This window comes from Panthera tigris, chromosome A2, assembly GCF_018350195.1.
Source record: "Panthera tigris isolate Pti1 chromosome A2, P.tigris_Pti1_mat1.1, whole genome shotgun sequence".
Classification (NCBI taxonomy): domain Eukaryota; kingdom Metazoa; phylum Chordata; class Mammalia; order Carnivora; family Felidae; genus Panthera; species Panthera tigris.
This window is the reverse complement of record NC_056661.1, coordinates 3998690-4016566: the sequence shown is the minus strand read 5'-3', so window position 1 is coordinate 4016566 and position 17877 is coordinate 3998690. Positions and strand designations below refer to the sequence as shown.

At 59.9% G+C, this 17877-nt stretch overlaps 1 protein-coding gene and 1 long non-coding RNA gene across 2 annotated transcripts; one reads left to right on the top strand and one right to left on the bottom strand.

Annotated features, from left to right (window-relative positions):
• Positions 1 to 2071: 2071 nt before the first annotated feature.
• Positions 2072 to 3566, bottom strand: LOC122236551. Its single transcript, XR_006214592.1, has 3 exons — positions 3532 to 3566; positions 3342 to 3466; positions 2072 to 2958 (listed from the first exon to the last, which is right to left on the bottom strand). It is a non-coding gene; the product is annotated as an uncharacterized LOC122236551 (long non-coding RNA).
• A 308-nt stretch (positions 3567 to 3874) lies between these two features.
• Positions 3875 to 5354, top strand: ZNRF4 (zinc and ring finger 4). The gene has a single exon (XM_042977886.1). It carries the CDS (start codon positions 4263 to 4265, stop codon positions 5256 to 5258), a length of 996 nt encoding a protein of 331 aa, XP_042833820.1. The 5' UTR covers positions 3875 to 4262; the 3' UTR covers positions 5259 to 5354.
• The last annotated feature ends 12523 nt before the right edge of the window (positions 5355 to 17877 follow it).

Sequence of the window (17877 nt, the reverse complement as noted above, 5' to 3'; positions counted from 1 at the left end):
ACGACCTTGACCTTTGGAAGAGTTTGGGGGACCGCCCCTCCCTTCGGGTCTGTCTGATATCGGCTCAGGACGAGCCTGGGCTGGGCAGTGTGGCCCGGGTCTGGCCCACGAATTCCGCCCAGCTCGTCGGGGTTGACCTTGACTCCTCAGACACTTGGGCTTGTCTCTTTGTTGTCTGGCTCCCGTCACGGGACTGATCGCCACGTGAGATATGCCCGTTCCCTCGTGGGTCGTTTTCCTCCTCCACTGGACAGAGCCCCTGGACGGTGGGGACTGGGTTGGTGCCAGTCACTTCCGTGTCCCCAGCGCCCAGCCCAGGGTCTCGCACACGGTCGGTGCCCAGCACATATCTGATGAACAAATGCACCGAACGAAATGACACCAGCCAGCACGTCCCAGGTCGACTTGGGGGAGTGTGATTTGGTGGCACCCCAAGAATGTTCTAGAAGCAAAGGTCGTTCCTCTCTTCGGGCTCCCATTCGAATGCGCCCGCCTTGGGGAGACCTTCCTCGAACCGCCCCACCTCATGCTGCCCCCGCTTTCGTTTCCTTCGCTGCGTTTCACACCCTGAAATTGCTTCACCTGACGGCTGGTTTATTCATTGAGTTAATTCGTCGTCTGGCTGACTTCCCTCTTCTCGGCTGGAACAGACTCTCCGTAAGGTCGGGGGTTTTGTCTTCGTCACGGCTGTATATCCGGCACCCAGCGCGTCGAAAGGAGCCGGGGACGCAGTGGCACGAAGGGAGACCCACACAGAGACAGAGGGCAGAGACGGAGACAGAGGGCAGGGTCGGACAGCGGAGGTACCGACACAGAGACAAAGGAGGAGGAAGAGGGGTAAGACAAAAAGAGCCGCCCCCCGGCTGGCGCAGAAACGGAAAGACGGAGAGGGAGGGCATCTGATAAAGGAAGCACCTTGGCAAGCACGTTGGCGGGGGGCGGGGGGCGGGGGGCAGCTGGGAGTTCAGCCCAACTGGGTCCTCCAGGAGGTGATGTGGGATGCGCACCCCAGAGCCCTGGCATCTGAGAAGGGAGAGAGACGGGGTGTTCGGTCCCGGGTCCCCGGCCGCGCCCAGGGGTGTTCATTTGCTGGCACGTTCCAGGCCACCTGCACGTGAGCCAAGAAGGTTCCAGAAGCCAGAGGAGCCTCCAGAAGGAGGGCCACGCGGCCGAGCCTTTGATCTTGGACTTCGGGTCTCCAGAACTTCGAAAACGTGAATCCCCGATGTCCTCGGCCGCCCAGTTTGCGGTTCTTTGTCACGGCAGGCCCGAGGGAGCCGAGACGCCCCGTCGTCACCCACCGCGGTCTTTGGCGAACCGCTTTCTCCGTCTCCCCCCCCCCCCCCATCCTCGTCCGTCTGTTCCTTTATGGACCAAAACGTTCCCTAAATATCGGCTCTCCTGTCGTCTTTCTCTCAAAACTTCGTGAGAGTCACAGAAAGCGCAAATATCTTGCCACGGGGAGATGGGGTTTGCAAAATACAAAGACTCAGAGAACCAGATGAGGTTTGAAAATCCCAGCGGGGACAAGGACCTGTCCCTTAGGGAAATCAGTTGCTCGAGTGACGTGAAAGGCGGGGGCACCAAGGGACTTCGGGGAGGAATCCCGGGGGAAGGGCTTCGGCAGGGGTAACGTCACTGAGCCCCAAGCACCTGCTGTCCTCTTCCTCACTCAGGGCTCCTGTCCCCTCTGAGTCCCTTCCCTGAGTGTCCGTCCCCTCCGTGGCTTCCCAGCCTCCCTGTCCCTCTCCAGCCAGCAGCCAGAGGCCTCTTGCAGAAACACAAATTGCTTTTTATTTCAGGAGCAATCAGTGAATTCGTTCCCATCGCACAAGAGCCAAGCAGTGCAGAAATCTAGAGAGTGGAAATGGAAAAGGCAATGTGGTCCTGCCCTCCCTCTCAGCCTTTCTGTGGCTCCCATCGTCCTCCGTGGCCTTGCCCACCCTCTCCTGTCCTTGGGTCAGACCCTGTTTCCAGACACGCAGCTCTCCTTCCCTCCCCCCGCCCCCCGGTCCCTCCCTCCCTCTCCTTCCCTCCCTCCCTCTCCTTCCCTCCCTCCCTCTCCCCCACTCTCTCCCTCCTCTCAAGACCTTCTTACTCTCTTCGCATTCCCGGCATGCTGTTCCCTGCCCTCTGACACCAAGTTCATGCTTACTCACCCTCCATTCTCCACGTGGTGACACCTCACCTTGTCGGGGACAAGGATTCCAGGGGCTATTCCTGTCCTAGGGCCGCTGTAACCTGTGCCACCCCCTGGGGCGGGGCTGGGGGAAGGTCCTCCAACAGCAGAAACCCGTCCTTTCCCCACGTCGGTGTCGGCAGGACGAGCTCCTTCCCAGGGCTCACAGGGAGACTCTGTCCCCTGTCCTCCCCCCCCCCCACCCGGCTTCTGCCGTGGCCACCACGTCACTCCTGTGTCTGCTTCTGTTGCCACATGGCCTTCTGCCCGTGTGTCCCTGTCTCCTCCATTGCCGGCTGAGGGCCGTCCTGGGAGGCATGGGGCCGCCGAGAAGTCCCACAGAGCAAGTAGTCAGGCTGGCAAAGTGCCACGAGGGGACAGAATGCCCTTCCGGGCACCACAAGCAGCATTTGCAAGGCCCCAGAGGTCGAGGAATCGCGATGCATTCGGAGCGTTGAAAAGCATCGGGCTTAAGAGATTGGCAGGGTCCTGACCGCCGTGAGTGGCCGGGGGGCGGCGGGGAGGGTGGGGGGACTTGTGGGCCACACAGAGGAGCCTGGACTTCATCTGGAGGGCACTGGGGGGCCACGGGGAGACCAGAGGCCTGGGATTTCAGACAGATCCCCGACTAGAAGGATTTCAAAGCAGAGGCAGGTCAGGTCCGGGAGAGGGAGGACGTGAGACCCAGAGCCGAGTGCTGATCGCGCTTCGTCTCCTTCACCGCTCACACCGTCCGTCTTACGGGATGGGTTCCTCATCGTTGTGCTCAGTTTCCAGACCTGGAACCGGGGGCCCAGAGAGGTCGAGTGATTTACCTGGCGTCACACAGCTTGTGAACGGCAGAACCGGCAATCCAGACCTGAGCAGGCTAGCCTAGCCCAGGAGGAGGCAGACTCGGGGTGGGGGGTTTGGGGGAGAAGGGGTGGGGGGGCCGGGAGGCTGTCACCCAGGGCTCTGGCGGAGGATGGGGACACAGCTGGGGACCAGGCTGGGGAAGAGGCACCGAGGTGGGAGAATAAAGCTGGTGCAGGACTGAAGGCATACCAGGCAGTGGGTCAGGGACCCCCCCCCCTTCCTGCCAGCCCCCCCCCGCCCCTGGCACCCTTCTTCCCCACCCCCTCAATCAAATCTAGTTAAACTCTAAGGACCTATGAACTCAGACCTAAGTCCTGAGAAAGAGCCAGCCCCGGAGAAGGGGCCCTCTAGGCAGCGAGCACAGCCTGTGCAAAGGCCCTGGGGCAGGACCAGGCCTGGCGTGTTGTGGCGACAGTGAGGGGGCGCCTGTGGCTGGAGCAGAGGGAATAGAGGGGGAGAGAGGGAGGAAGTTGGGAATTTGGGTTTTAAGAACAGACCTCGTTGGGGGGAGGGTGTCGTGAACAAGTCTGGGTCCTTTTTTAAGAACAGACCTCGTTGGGGGGAGGGTGTCGTGAACAAGTCTGGGTCCTTCTGGGTATCTGAAAAGGGGGCACCTTCCTGGGTGGGTCTCTGGGAGGCTGGGGAGATGATGCCGTAGAGGACGAGTGGTGAGTGCCGGGTCCGGGCCACCGGGGGCCGCTCTGTGGCACCCCTGAGCCTTACGGGCTCCAGGAACTGAGCATGAACCTCCCACAGGTTTCCTCCAAGGCTGCTCCGCCGGCTCTGAGACCCAGGAGTTCTGTCCCGGCCACAGCCCTAGGCAACCGGGGGCTCCTGGGGACAGGATGTAACAGGACGATGTCACAGAGGCCAGCGGCACCTGGAACCCCCGGGGGCCCCTGGCCTCGGTGTCATCCTCCAGCAAGGCCTCCCGGGCGGGTCGACCGCTCCTGAGACCGGCCTTCGCAGACACGCCCGATGCACGCTGGGTGCCACCAGGAGCAGTTTCTGCCTGGGGCCGCGCGGGGCCCGGCTGCCCCGCTCACCCGCCTCTGAGCACCCCCTCCGAGCTCGCCTCCCTTCCACCCGGGCCACGGGCGCCCTGGGAGGCCCTGGAGATGCCCGCAGGCCTCCTCCCGTCTGCGGTCCCCGGCGGGACCTAGCTGCGCACAGCGGCCGGAGGAGGCGGAGGGGGGGCGGCCGTGGGGTGGCGGTCGCCCTGATCCTAATGGCCCTGCTGGCGCCCTCGGGGGCGGTGGTGCGGGCCGTGCGGCCCGGCAACGCCAGCAGCCTGGACTTCGCGGACCCGCCGGCCCTGTGTGGGGTGCCCCTGGCCCCCGAGGGCGTGCGGGGCTACCTGACGGAGGCCGAGCCGGCCGACGCGCGCCGCCCCCTCGAGGGCCCGCGGCCCGGCAACGGCTCGCTGGGCGCCACCGCGCTGATCCGCCCATACGACTGCGCGTTCGACCTCAAGGCGCTGCGCGCGCAGCGGGCCGGCTTCGAGGCGGCCGTCGTGCGCAACGCGCGCTCCGACGAGCTGGTGCGCACGGCGCCCGGGTTCGAGGGGCCGCGACGCCAGATCGCCGTCCCCTCGGTGTTCGTGGGCGAGGCCGCCTCGCGGGACCTGCGGCTCATCGTGCGCCGCGACAGGTCGGCCCACGTCCTCCGGCTGCCCGACTACCCGCCGTGCCCCAGCCCGGACCGCCACCCCGTGCCGGCCGCGTCCTGGGTGCTGGGCCGCGCCCTGGCCCTGCTCACGTCCGCCGTCTTCGTCCTGCGACGGCTGTGGGCCTGGCTGGGGGCCCGGGGGCCCCGGGAGCCGGCGGCCCAGACGCAGGCCCGCCGGAAGGCCCGGGTCCGCACCTTCACGCGGAGGAACGACCTGTGTGCCATCTGCCTGGACGAGTACGAGGAGGGCGACCGGCTCAAGATCCTGCCCTGCTCCCACACCTATCACTGCAAGTGCATCGACCCCTGGTTCGCCCAGGCCGCCCGCCGCTCCTGCCCCGTGTGCCAGCGGTCGCTGGCCGGCACGGAGGACGGCTCCGACTCCACCGTCGAGAGCTTGGGCGACGAGGACCCCTCGCTGCCCGGCCACCGGCCCCCGCTCTGGGCCGTCCAGGCCCGGCTGCGCTCGCGGAGGCTGCGGCTGCTGGCCCGAGCCAGCTCGCACGGCCGCACCGAGGCCACTGCGCCCCCGGAGAGGCCCCCAGAGCCGCCGTGAGGCCCCGCGGCCCCTGGCCGACCCAGATCGGGGCAGGGAGGGTGGAAATGCGGAGTGTTTCTAGTCTAGAGAGAATAAAGTGGGTCTGAAAGCGGATTCTCGCCCTGGCTGCTGTGAGACCACCGGGGCTTCCGGCCCCTCCTGCCGCCCGTGTGGCGGATCCCAGCCGAGCCTGAGGCTGGGTCCTGGGGGCGGGGTGGGGGGAGTCGCCGTGTGGTCACCGACGGTGGCCCTGGGACGCCCCGCGCCTCCGTTCCAATCCCGGGCACGCGGGCTGCTGACCCCCGGTTGGCTTATTCGTTACGCATTTCAACGTTCTGTGTGTGGGTGGGTTTTTTTTTTTTTTTTTCCAAAATGTTTTACTTTGCACTGGTTTCAGGTTTCTGGAAGAGTGGCAGAGAGACTCCAGAGGGTTCCCACGTACCCCTCACACCTCTCACGTGGCCCGAGAAAGCACCGTGGGCACGTTATGCTGAACTCACGTCCAGCTTTTATCTGAATTTCCCCACCCTTGCAAAATTTCATGGTGCAGAATGTCGAACGCACCCAAGTAGAGAGATGGAATAATGACCCCCCCCCCTCACCGTCCTGCCACAAACCCATTACTCAGATTCAGCCAGTGTCTGTCTAGGGCCGCTCTCAACTCCTGCGCCCTTCCACTCACCCCCTCCCTTGTCATCTCGATGCCAATGCCAGATGGGTTTCATTTGGAGGCATGGGGTGTTTCGAAAGCAGCGGCTCTCAGCGGGGGTGGGGGTTGGATTGATCCCAGGGTCATGGGCTCGAGCCCTGTGTCCAGCTCTGGGCTTAAGGTTCTCTCTCTTTCTCCCTCTGCCCCTGTCTCCTGCTCGCGCACACTCTCCCTCTAAACTAATAATAATAATAATAATAAACCCCACGGACTTCAGTATCGTGTTCAAAATAATGGTTCCCTAACAGCCTCAGACATCCATCCAGGAGACACACGGAAATGCGGACCCCGTGATGTGTGTTTCTTTGGGCTGTCTGGCTCAGGATCTACGTAAAATCTAGAGTTGTCGGTGGTCTCCTAGTTTTTTTTTTTTTTTTTTTTGAAGATTTTATTTTTAAGCGGTCTCTACCCCCCACGTGGGGCTCGAACTCACAATCCCGAGATCGAGTCCCCGGCTCCACCAACAGAGCCCCGGTGGTGTTCTAAGTCTTAACGGACAGCTCCTCCCATCCCCCCCCCCCCTTACTTTTGCTTTGCAATGTATTCGTTGAAGCCCTATGGGTCATATGTGGTGACGTCTCCAGCCGGAATTTCACCAAGCCTGTCCCTGGGGTGCCATTTAGCAGGTTTCTCTGTCCCCTGTCTCCCGGGACTTTGCAGCTGGATTCAGAGATCAGCTCAGATGTGGTTTAATTTTCTGGCAAGCAGATAAGGGGCTCCCACACCCCTTGAGAAGGGCTGGGCCATATTAAGGGGCCTTCGGGGCAATGAGTGCGGGACAGTTGTATGGCCCCGTGCGAAGCATGATCAGGAAGGTCAGGGAGGGACCAGTCGATCTGATGCTGCTGACACGAATGGTGGGGAGGAGGTGCGTGTGCAGGAAGAGTAGTCCAGGCGGAGGGCACGGCCCATGCAAAGGCCCTGGGGCAGGGCCAGACCTGGCATGTTGGAAGAGCTGTAGCAAGGAGGCCCATGTGGCTGGAGCAGGGGGAGCGGGGGGGGGGGGCGAGGGAGGAGGGGAGGGAGGGAGGGGGCGGCTTGCGCAGGAGCTTGTAAATTTGGGGAGAGAATTCGGTCTTGACTCTGAGGCGCTGAGTAAGACCGCTGGACGGGTTTTAAGTAGCTCCGAGAAAATCCTGGGTGCCACTGCTAGGTCCCCATCTTCCAGACGAGGCAGCCGTGGCCCGGAGAGGCCAAGTGGCTTGCTTGGGGGCATGCGGTGTAGGAGTGATGGTGGGGGTCTGGACCCGGCGGTCTGGCCCCCACAGGCGAATGTGTGTGAGTGGAGTCAGAGGTTTCCCGCGCGACGGGCACTTAAGTGTTTTCCGCTCGTCCTTTGCTGTCCGCCCTGCACGACGAAGCCGGGGGCCTCCGAGGCGGTTTGAGGGAAAGGGTCTCCCTTCCTGGATCGAGGAGGGCAAAAAACAGGGTGTTGGCCGTGGCATGCGCGTGCGTGCACAGAGGTGGGCTGAGGCCCTTGCACGGGGTCCCTGGGGGGCCACAGCTCTGTGACCAGGACCTCACACCCGCCTTGCTCCCGGCCCTAAGGCCACAAGCAGAGGCTACACTACTGGGTTCCACTGTGAACTCTCTCTGAGCCTCAGTCTCCCCATCCGTAAAGTGGGGACAGCGGAAGCAACGGCCCCGCGGGGCTCCCCGGGTGTGGACGATGCTAAGCACGGTCATCTGTGTGTGGCAGTCGGCCAAGCGACCGGCCCGCAGCCCAGCCGTGATACTGGGTGAGCAGCCATGTGCTGGGGAAACTCGGGCGCTGTGTTAGCCCAAAGGGAGGTGCTCGGCCCAACCCAGAGAACGCGGGAGGCTTCCTGGCGGTGGCGTCTTCTAGACTGAGAGCAGAAAGCAGGACTCGGCGCCGTGCGGAGGGCAAGTGACCCCGGCAGCCAGAACAGCGGGGGCAAAGGCCTGGTCTGGCATCCAGCAGGTGCCTAATAAGTGGGCATAGAGTCCCTGCCCCGAATCGGAACCTGCCTCCTCTGAGAAGCGGCCTCGGCTTCGTCCGAGCCTCTTCACTTCCCCCGACAGCCAGGCCTGGGCCCTTCTCCAGCCGCCTTCAGGGGGGCCGAGAACTGGCAAGGACCGCCAGCTTAGCGAGGCCAGCCTGTGCCAGCCCCATCGGCCCCGCCTTGGCCGCTGCTCTAAGTAGGCACCAGGAGAGGCCTCCTCGTGCTCGCGCGGACGGTGTTCCATCTGTGTTGTCCGGGGCGACGGGGAGGGGGGGGGGTTGGTGGAGTGTGGCCAAATGGGGAAACTGAGGCTCAGAGAGGCTTAAGTGACCTGCCGCGAGGCAGACGGCTCAGAAGGGACAAAGCTGGGTTTGGTTTTGAACCGCGGAAGCCCGTCTTTGGAGGCCGTGCGCGTCGCCTCTCTGCCATCCTCGTGGAGAGCGGGTGAAACGAAGGAGAGAACGGTGGCAGGAGGGGCAGACTGACCCATTTCTCCCAGGCCAGGTTTCTCAGGGCATCCTGCAGCCCGGGCCTCTGGCCCAGCGTCTCCTCCCGACCTCCGTTGGCGGGTGCCCGTCCGCTCCAGTGTGAGCTGAGGACCGCGTGCTTTCACCTCCACTACTCCACACCCTCTGCTCCTCGTGATGCAACCAGCAAGCGGCAGATTCCAAGGAACTTACTGCCCCCTCCCCGCGGCTCCCGGAGGCAACTGCGAAATGGTGGAGGCCGCGAGGAGGCGGAGTGCCAAGACCTCACCCCAGTGGCTTCTGGAAGAGGGGTGAGAAGCCTGTGATTCATCACCTGGCCCTCCTTCCTTCCTCTTCCTCTGTCCCCGCCTCTTCTCCACGCCCTGTCCTCTTCCCTGCCCACCCCTCCCAGCCTCCCAGCCGGGCCCAGGAGGGGAGGACGTTTTTAGGAACAGATGGCTGCCTTCCTCGCCCAGCATTCTGTCAGTTAATTAACGCCGCCTGTAATTAAACTTCCCACAAATTAGCTGTCAGCTACGCTAAAGGGAACCGTCCCTCTCAAATGCCACCTTGACTTGCTGAATTGTGAGCCTTGTCGACAAAATAATTAAAGGCAGAGGGAGGCAACCAAAATTTGGAGCCTTTTTTCCCCCTAATATCTCTATCTGTGTCCACGGCTAAATGCTCCCATCCAGGACTTGGGAACACAACCAGCCTGTGTTCTGAGCTTCCGTGAATTCATGCCTTCCGTCGCGGAAGGAATTTTTACTGAGCCCTTGCTGTGTGCCAGGCGCTGTGCTAGTAGCTGGGGACCCAACGGTCACAGAGATAAACCCAAGTCACTGCTGTCTCGAAGCTGACGTCCTTGACATACATTTTTTAAAGCAAAGGAAATAAATGGAGATATGAGAGCAGGGGGAAGGATACGCAGGGAGCGGGAAGGACCAGTGCAAAGGCCCTGAGGCAGGACTAGTCACGATGGAGGCTGGACCAGGTGGGGACTGAGGCAGGGGGGCGGAGGCAACAGGATTGGCTGACGTGTGGAGGAGGGGGAGGGTAAGAGAAAAGGAAAAAAAAAGGGGGATTCAGGTCTCCAGCCCAGGAAGCAGAAGAAATGAATAGATGATCCACAGAGTTGCCATATTTCCAGAGCCAGAGTGAGCAGGGGAGGGGCAGAGAGAGAGAAGCCCAAGCAGGCTCCGTGCTGTCCGCCGGACGTGAGATCACGACCTGAGCCGAATTCAAAAGTAGGATGCTTAACCACCCAGGTGCCCCCTCCCGCCCGTTCACTACCCCTTTCTTAACCTTCAGGTCTTTGCTCGGTAACACCTCCTCCAGGAAGCCTCCCCGATACCTCGGCCCGAGTCCCCGGAGCCCTCACCAGGCCTGTGTTGCCTCCACTGCGGACCTAGTTGCCCATGTCGTAACTGCCTGCTATGGTGTCTGCCTTCCTCCCCCACTGGCCTGTGAACCCAGCGGGGGCGGGGTCCGCTTTGGTCCCTGCGGTGTCCCCACTGCCTGGGACGGTCAGCATGCAAGTAGGCGCAATATAGATTATTTAATAGTAACTAATCATAGAGCTTATCGGAAACCCTTGAGACCAGATATGTTTTGGAATTTAATGTCCTAGATTTTAGGACATTGACACCAGACACGTAAGACATCTTGTGTGAGACCCTAAGACCCCGGTTGGGCCTGGGCGGTCCACTCGCCCTCCCCGTGAAACGTGGCAACATAATGGGAATATTCACAATAAATGAGATAAGGAAAGCTGATTAATAGCTAAGGCTATTAACTTTTAAAAAAATGTTTATTTGAGAGAGAGAGAGAGACAGAGCGTGAGCAGGGGAGGGGCAGAGAGAGAGGGAGACACAGAATCGGAAGCAGGCTCCAGGCTGTGAGCTGTCAGCCCAGAGCCTGACGCGGGGCTCGAACTCACGGACCGCGAGACCATGACCTGAGCCGAAGTCGGACGCTCAGCCGACTGAGCCACCCAGGTGCCCCAAGACTATTAACTCTTGATGTTCAATGAGTTTTAAAGCCATGCTGATGAAAAACCTCTATTGTTAGAGCTTTTTAATTGTATTTTATTTTATCTTATATTTTATTTCGTGCTATTATTTTTTCAAGTAGGCCCCATGCCCAGCACGGAGCTCAGGGCAGGGCTTGAACTCGCGGCTCTGAGATCAAGATGGGATCTGAGATGGAGTCCGACGCTCAACCAACTGAGCCACCCAGGCAGTCCTATTTCTGGAGCTTTTTCAATGTTGGGATGGTGGGTGAGGGATTGTGGGCCTGTGGCCAATGTCTATGGAGTGCTGTCACGGGCCCGGGAGCCAGGAGGAGATGCCTGCGGAGGCCCAGAGCACGGGGAGCACGGGGCCTGGTTCACATCCCAGCCCTGCCCGCTTTGGGACTTTGGCCGAGGGCCGGAGACATGGCCTTTGAGTGCCTCAGTCTTCCCATCTGTGAAATGGGGATGATAAAGCATAACTTCGTTGATATTTAATGTATGTGAAGTGCTCGGCCTATCACCTGGCCACAGGAAGTACTCACTCACTATTTGTCAAATCTTAAAAGTAAGCATTAAATAGACTGGAGACCACTCACGAGAATTCACATTAGGGCCCCCCGCGCCCCCCACTCTCTGAGAAAGCCGGGCAAAGAGGTTCATTTGGAGACACGCGGAGGGAACTTCAAAACGAAGCACGCAGCACGCAGCGCGGGAAAACAAGAGACGAAGCCAGGTCTCTATTCTTCTCTGGCCCTCGCTTTGCAAATTACAAACACAAGTCTCAGGGAGCTTTCTGGGGCGCTGTAGACGCTGTCCATCCACAGAGGGAGTGGTTGCACAGCGTGTAGATTTGTCAAAACTCACGGGGCCGTCAGATTACACCTCAGGAAAGGCTCAAAAGCATGAAGCCCCCCCCCGGGGGCGCCGGGGTGGCTCAGTCGGCTAAGCGTCCGACTCCTGATTCCCGCTCAGGTCACGATCTCGCGGTTCGTGAGTTCGAGCCCTGCATCCGGCTCTGTGCCAACAGCAGGGGGCCGGCTTGGGATTCTCTCCCTTCTGTCTGCTCTTCCCCCGCTCGCCCGCTCTCTCTCTCCAAATAAATAAATAAACGTTAAGAAAAAGTAAAAAAAAAAAAAAAAATGCCCCCAAACTCAGGCTTGCAGGTGCCCCCCCCCAACCCCCTCCGGCCGCTGGAAGGCGAAATGCTACAGCCGCTCAGAAAGACCGGGTGGCAGTTTCTTCCAAAGTTAAACACACACCTACCATATGACCCAGCCATCCTACTCCTGCGTGTTTGCCCAAGAGAAATGAAAACATATGTCCCCACGGAGACGTGTGTGACAATGTTCGTAGCAGCTTTATTCGGAACAGCCAAACACAGGAAACAACCCAAATGCCCAGGAGCCGGTGGCTAGATCAACACACCAGCTCTGTCCACACACTGCAGTGACAGCCCCGGAAGGGAATGAGCTACTCAGACGTGTGGCGACTTTGCAGGCACCTCCAGAGCATGACATGGAGCGAAAGGAACCGGGTTCCAAAGACTGTGCCCTGTGTGATTCTGTTTAGATGCATTTCCAGAATAATCTGTGATGACGAAGCCAGAGCTACCTGGCGGGAGTGGGGGGGGGGCAGGGCAGGGGGGTGGGGTGGGGTAGCCCCCACCTCCCACGCCAAGTCTTCTGGAATGTTCTATACAGGGTCAGAACTAGGGTATGGTGGGGGGAGGCACGGTTCTCAGTGACCAAATTCAAGGAAGCACCATAGAACTCAGCAGTCAAGGTAAGTAATATTTGACTGCAAATATCTTTAAAAAAATTTTTTAATGTTATTTACTTTTAGAGGAGAGAGAGAGAGAGACAGCGTGTGAGCAGGGGAAGGGCAGAGAGAGAAGGAGACACAGAATCCGAAGCAGGCTCCAGGCCCCAGGCTGTCAGCACAGAGCCCGACGCGGGGGGCTCGAACTCACAAACCGCGACATCATGACCTGAGCCAAAGTCAGACGCTTAACTGAACTACCCAGGCGTCCCCTCCTTTTTTTTTTTTTTTTAAGACTGCAGATATTTTTGAAAATAAAAATTAATGCAAAAAAAAAATCCAGGATGAACAAAATGTCATAATTCCAAATAGTAACAGGGGTCGACCTTGCACTTGCAAAACTCGCCTCCCCCCCCCGCCCCCCCCCCGGGCGCTGGCCTCGGGTCCCCTGCTTAGGTAAAAAGGCATGCGTCTGTACACTTACGATGTGTGTGTTTGTGGCATGGAGGGGTTACACCTCAGTAAGAAAGTTAAGAAAAAAGGCAGCTGAAATCTACACTTGAAAATCTACCCGCCTATGGGGCGCCTGGTGGCTCAGTGGGTTAAGCCTCCGACTTCGGGTCAGGTCAAGATCTCGCAGTTCGTGCGTTCCAGCCCCAGTTGGGCTCTGTGCTGACAGCTCAGAGCCTGCTTCGGATTCTGTGACTCCCTCTCTCTCTCTCTGCACCTCCCCTGCGCACACTCTCTCTCTCTGTCTCTCAAAAAATAAATAAACGTTAAAAAATAAAAATCTACACGCCTACAATTAAAAAAAAAAAAAGCCATTAGCCTGGTTCAGAAGGCAGGGGGAGAAAGGAGGGAGAAAAGTATACAAAAGAACCAGTGGGGTGTGTGTGGCGCGCGCGTGTGTATGTGTGTGCGTGTGTGTGTGTGTGTGTGTGTGTGCTGTGGGGGGTGGGGAGCCAGATAAAAAATGTTTGTGGAATGTTTGCAGCGAACAAAAAGGCGCAGCCCCCCCCCCCCCCAACGCGCCGGAGCTCCCAGTGAATAAACGCGTGAACGAGATAATTAAGAGGAGAGCCCCTCCTGCCTCCCCCTCCGCCCGCCTCCGCCTTCCCTGCCTCGGCCGCCGCGGACCGCGCGGCCCAGCTGCGGGGACATCGCGGCCGCTGCCTACCCTTCCCACCCTCGGTCCGCAGCCGCACCGGCGACTGTGGTGTTGTGTCCCTCCTCCCCAGGGTTCTGTGAAGCCCCGGAGGACGGGGACCCGGGTGCGACTTCGTCAGCACTCTATCCCCCAGGGGGCCCCGGGCTGGCATACGGTGGACACTGAACTCATGTGCAATTATCCAGAAAGGTCGGTCAAAACTTCTGGGGTCCTTTGATCGCCGGAGGCTGGGGTGGGGTCCTTCCGTGCGCCCAGGCTTCCCGCTCAGACGGGAGGACTGGGGCGCCCCTGTGGCCAGGAGCTGGCGCGCAGGGGTCTCTGGGCCCAGCATGAGCCTTGAGAAGGGCAGGGGCAGACAGGTGTCCCACAGGAGAGGGCGCAGGTGCCCAGGTACCCCCGGGAGGTGCGCGTGGCTGCAGGGACCCCTTCCCGCGCCCCGCACGCGGCGCGGGGAGCTCGGCCTCCAGCCCAGCCAATGGGAAGGCGGAGGGGGTGCATTACTTCATCAGACAGCACGGCCATTGGCTGCGGGCTCCCGGGGGGCGGGCTCCGGGCTCAGCTCGCAGCGACCTGCGGGAGGTTGCTAGGGCCTTCGGGGAGGGACCGAGGAGGGGAGAGGCGAGGGGGGGGGAGAGGGGCGGGAGCGCGGGGGTGAGGCATTTGCCGTATCCGCCGGGCTGTGAGTGCGTCTTTATGACAAGCGCTTTGCCATTTACTCGGTGTCGCCCCTCGCCTGGCCATCCCAAGGCCGGTTTTTAGGGAGAAAGCAGGAAGGGGGGACGACAGGGTCCTCTCCACTAAATTAGGAGCCCCCTCCTCCGTACGCACCCACATTGTACCCATGGCGGCGTGCGCTGCGCCCCCGCCCCCGGTCAAACAGAACCTCGGTTTGCTCATCTGTGCCGGAGACACCACCCCTGCTCCCAAGAATTCCCGCCGTAGCCTCCAGCCCCGGGCAGCCTGGGAGCACCCACAGGTCGCAGGCTGCCCCTCTCGGAACCTCAGGTCCCCACTGTGTGAAGTGAGGTTGACAAAAGTCCCCACAACCTAGGGAGGTGCTGTAGAGATTCATCCAGTCGGCCACCAAACACGTATTGGCTACTTACTGTGTGCCGAGACCACAGCAGTCCTCAGTTCAGTTCCCTGGACCTTAAGTGATGGAAGCAAAGGTCAACAGGTACGCCTTCATTTCCGAGAACTGTAGCGCCGCGAGGGACATAAAAGCAAGGGAGAAATGGAAGGAGAGACTGGGATGCTACGTTAGCCCAACAGTCAAGAAGGGCTCACCTGAAGAGGTGATGCTCAGGCTGAATAAAAAGAAGCTGCGAGAAGATCTGGAGGAATAGCGTTCCAGGCAGAGGAGAACCATCATGTGCAAATGCCCTGAGGCAGGACGGAGCCTGGCATGTTGCCAGAACAGCGAAGGGGCCCCTGTGGCTGGAGCAGAGCGAGCGGAGGGGTGGGGGGGAGGAGGGGATGGCGGGGAGGGGACCGTCGCAGGTCATTCAGGGCCTTGGGAGCCACAGGCAGCACTTGGGCTTTCTCTTGTGGGAGGTGGGAGCCCTGGAGGGCTGTGGACAGAGGAGGGCGGGACCTGACCCAGGTGTTCACAGCGGCCCTCTGGTGGCCGCGGCGGGGAGGGCATCCTGGGAGGGGGGGCCAGGTTGGAACCAGGGTGGAGGGGACTGCGCCTGTCCCAGGGATAAGCGAACCCAGGAGATTTCATTCCAGAGGTGTTGCGTTGCAGGGAGGCAGAAATTTGGTCCCTGCACACGACTCGGCCCACAGTAGGTACTCAGTGAGCAGGAGCAGTGAGTAGTGGCTGGATGATGGGGTGGCCTCCCCACCCCCCACTTCCCCTAGGCCTCCACTGCCCAGACCAAATGAATGAGTGAGTCACCCTGGAGAGTGGCGGGGAGAGGTATACCCTGGGCACTTACTCAAGCCTCCCGCCCAGGGGTCTTTGACTCATTCACACCCCCCACTCCTCACTGGTGTGCCCCCCCCAAGTGAGACGAGTAGCACATTGCACCCCTGCCTGCAGGGTCCTCCCACCTTCCTGGCTGAGAATCCGAATGCTGCAAATTCCAGCCTCCCCATGACACCCAGATCCCCACCATGTACCCCTGGGGGGTTACCTGGCTTTTTCTTGCACACCTTTGGGACTGAGAAGCTCACTCTTTTTTTTTTTTTAAGTTTATTAATTTATTTTGAGAGACAGCGAGAGAGAGAATGGGGGAGGGGCAGAGAGAGAGAGAGAGAGAGAATCCCACGTAGGCCGTCGGCGCAGAGCCCGATGCGGGGCTCAGTCTCACAAACAAACCGGGAGATCGGGACCTGAGCCAAGATCAAGAGTCGGACGCTTAACCGACTGAGCCACTCAGGCGCCCCGAGCTCGCTCTCTTTGAGTAAGTCAAAGATCTTAGGACCCCCCCCCCCGAATCTGCCTCCATCCGCAGAGACATCTAAAAATATCGATCTGCACTTGACCCCATCACCGTGGGAACAACAAGGTCTTTTCGGGATGCCAGAAAAGGCCCTGTGTGGTGTGGCTTCTGCAGCTCACGCTTAATGTGGTCTGTGTGTTTCCTTCTCAACCTTTACACAAGCTGTTCGCTCTACTTGGAAGGCCCTTCTCCCTTCCTTTTTCCCTTGCCTGCCTCATTTTAGCACAGTTTAGGCAGCCCTGCTCCAGGAAGCCTTCCCCCACTCCCGGGGGGGGGCGGGGAAGTTAAAGACTTAACTCGATCCCTCCGGTGGGGGGTACACTGGATCTCCCCCAACCCAGCCTCGCGGATGAGACTTCCTGATCGCCCAGGCCGACCAGACCTCCAGGCTGGGAGCTCCCTGCAAGGCTCTGAATCTCCCCAGCCAAGAAACTGGTTCTCCCCCGACTTGCCCCTCAGGCTCTCCCTGAGGGCCTCGTTGGTTTAAAACCCTCTCCTCCGTTCTGCCACCCCCCCCCCCCCCGCAGCCACCTCGGAGCCCCTTTTGAAGAGTGATTGACTAACAGCCATTAGATTAATGGGCTAGGTGCGTTTTCATTTCTGCTACATCTATTTGCAACAATTAAGGACTAATAGAAGTCCTCTTTTTCTTCGTGTAGGTCTCTCTCCCTTCCTGGTTCTGTCTCTCTCCCGTCTGTCTCTGTTTCTCAATTCCCTCAGACTTTCTGTCTCTCTCGATTTGTTTCCATCTCTTACCGTCTTCACCTGTCTCGCTGTGTCTGTCTCTGGGTCTCTCAGCCGTTTGCTTTCTTTCGCTGTCTGTCTTAGCCGATCTCTCCGAGTCCTTTTCCCTCCTTTTTATCCGCGCCCAACATACCCGGAGTCTTAAGTGTGCGGCCTGAGGCATCATTCCTCAGGTAGAGACTTGGCGTAGACACCACTAGATCAAGTGCCCCTCCCAGGCGGCGCCCTTGAGGGTAATTGTATTTTGTCTTTTCCTTTTGCTTTTCCTACCCCGATCCTGGTTACCGAGTAGCTTTGCATGCCCCCTCCCCTCCCCAGGTGGCCGTCCCACGCAGGGCCAGGCAAGGGTCTATGGGCCCGGGATCCAAGGAGGCCCCCTGTGGATGAAGTAACCCTTCCGAGAAGCCACGTGTGGCCCGCCGAAACCCTTGAGGGCCGTGGACCCAGGAGAGCGGAGGTCCCTATGTAGTCAGGACACCTTTTGTCCTAAAACTCTCCGATTCTGGTCCAACGATCCCCCATTCTTGCTCACCAGGCTCTTATGAAGACACAGGCCCCCGGACCAGACCTCAAGATGCGCTTCTCAGCACAGGGCACCTTGAAGGACCCTTGAGAGGCCTTCGCTTATTCCTCCTGCTGGACAAATGGCAAAACCCGAGGCCCAGCCTGGAAGCCTCCTCTAGGTCAGAAAGTGCAGCCTATCTAGGACCCAGGTCTCCTGGGGAAGCTGTCAGTTCTGAGGCCTCAGGATGGCCCTTTCTTTTCCCCGATTTCTGTTTGCCCATCTGTGAAATGGGAGGCTGAGGGCTGAGCTAGCCAGGCTGGCCTGCAGGCTGTGGATGTCAAGGCCCTGCCCCCCACTCAGGTGCCCAATACTATGGGAGCGGCAGAAGGAGCTTTCTTCCCGCTCGTGAGGCCCAAGGCCAGAGGTGGGCGTCCCAGGACAGAGGACAGGTTATGGCACTGCCTCCCATTGGCGCGCTGGCATCATGGCCGTGTCTGTGCTTGGCCACAGAACACAGGATGGTGACTCTTGATAGAGATGGGGGTGGGGCTTCTGGAAAGGAATCTAATGCTGTCCCATCCTGTCTGTATCCACCCTTCTCCCCGACCTGTCTGGCCCCAAACCTGTTCAGCGTCCTGTCCCCAGTACCTTCCGATTTTGGTTGAACTTCCACGCCTTTGCTTAAGCCAGGCCACCCCACCCCCGCCCTCCCATCCTCCCTTTCCTTCCCCGCCCCCACCCAAAGCCTCCCAGCCTTTGAAATCAGGGCTCAAGCCTGACAGTCCTCGCACAGGCCTGCGCCTCTAGTTGGAAAGTAATGTCAGTCACTGACAACCGTCTTCTGCCGCATCGTCATCATCA

Bases quoted from the DNA above. Each gene is read 5' to 3' on its own strand.
- ZNRF4 (XM_042977886.1), top strand. From the start codon at position 4,263: ATGGCCCTGCTGGCGCCCTCGGGGGCGGTGGTGCGGGCCGTGCGGCCC.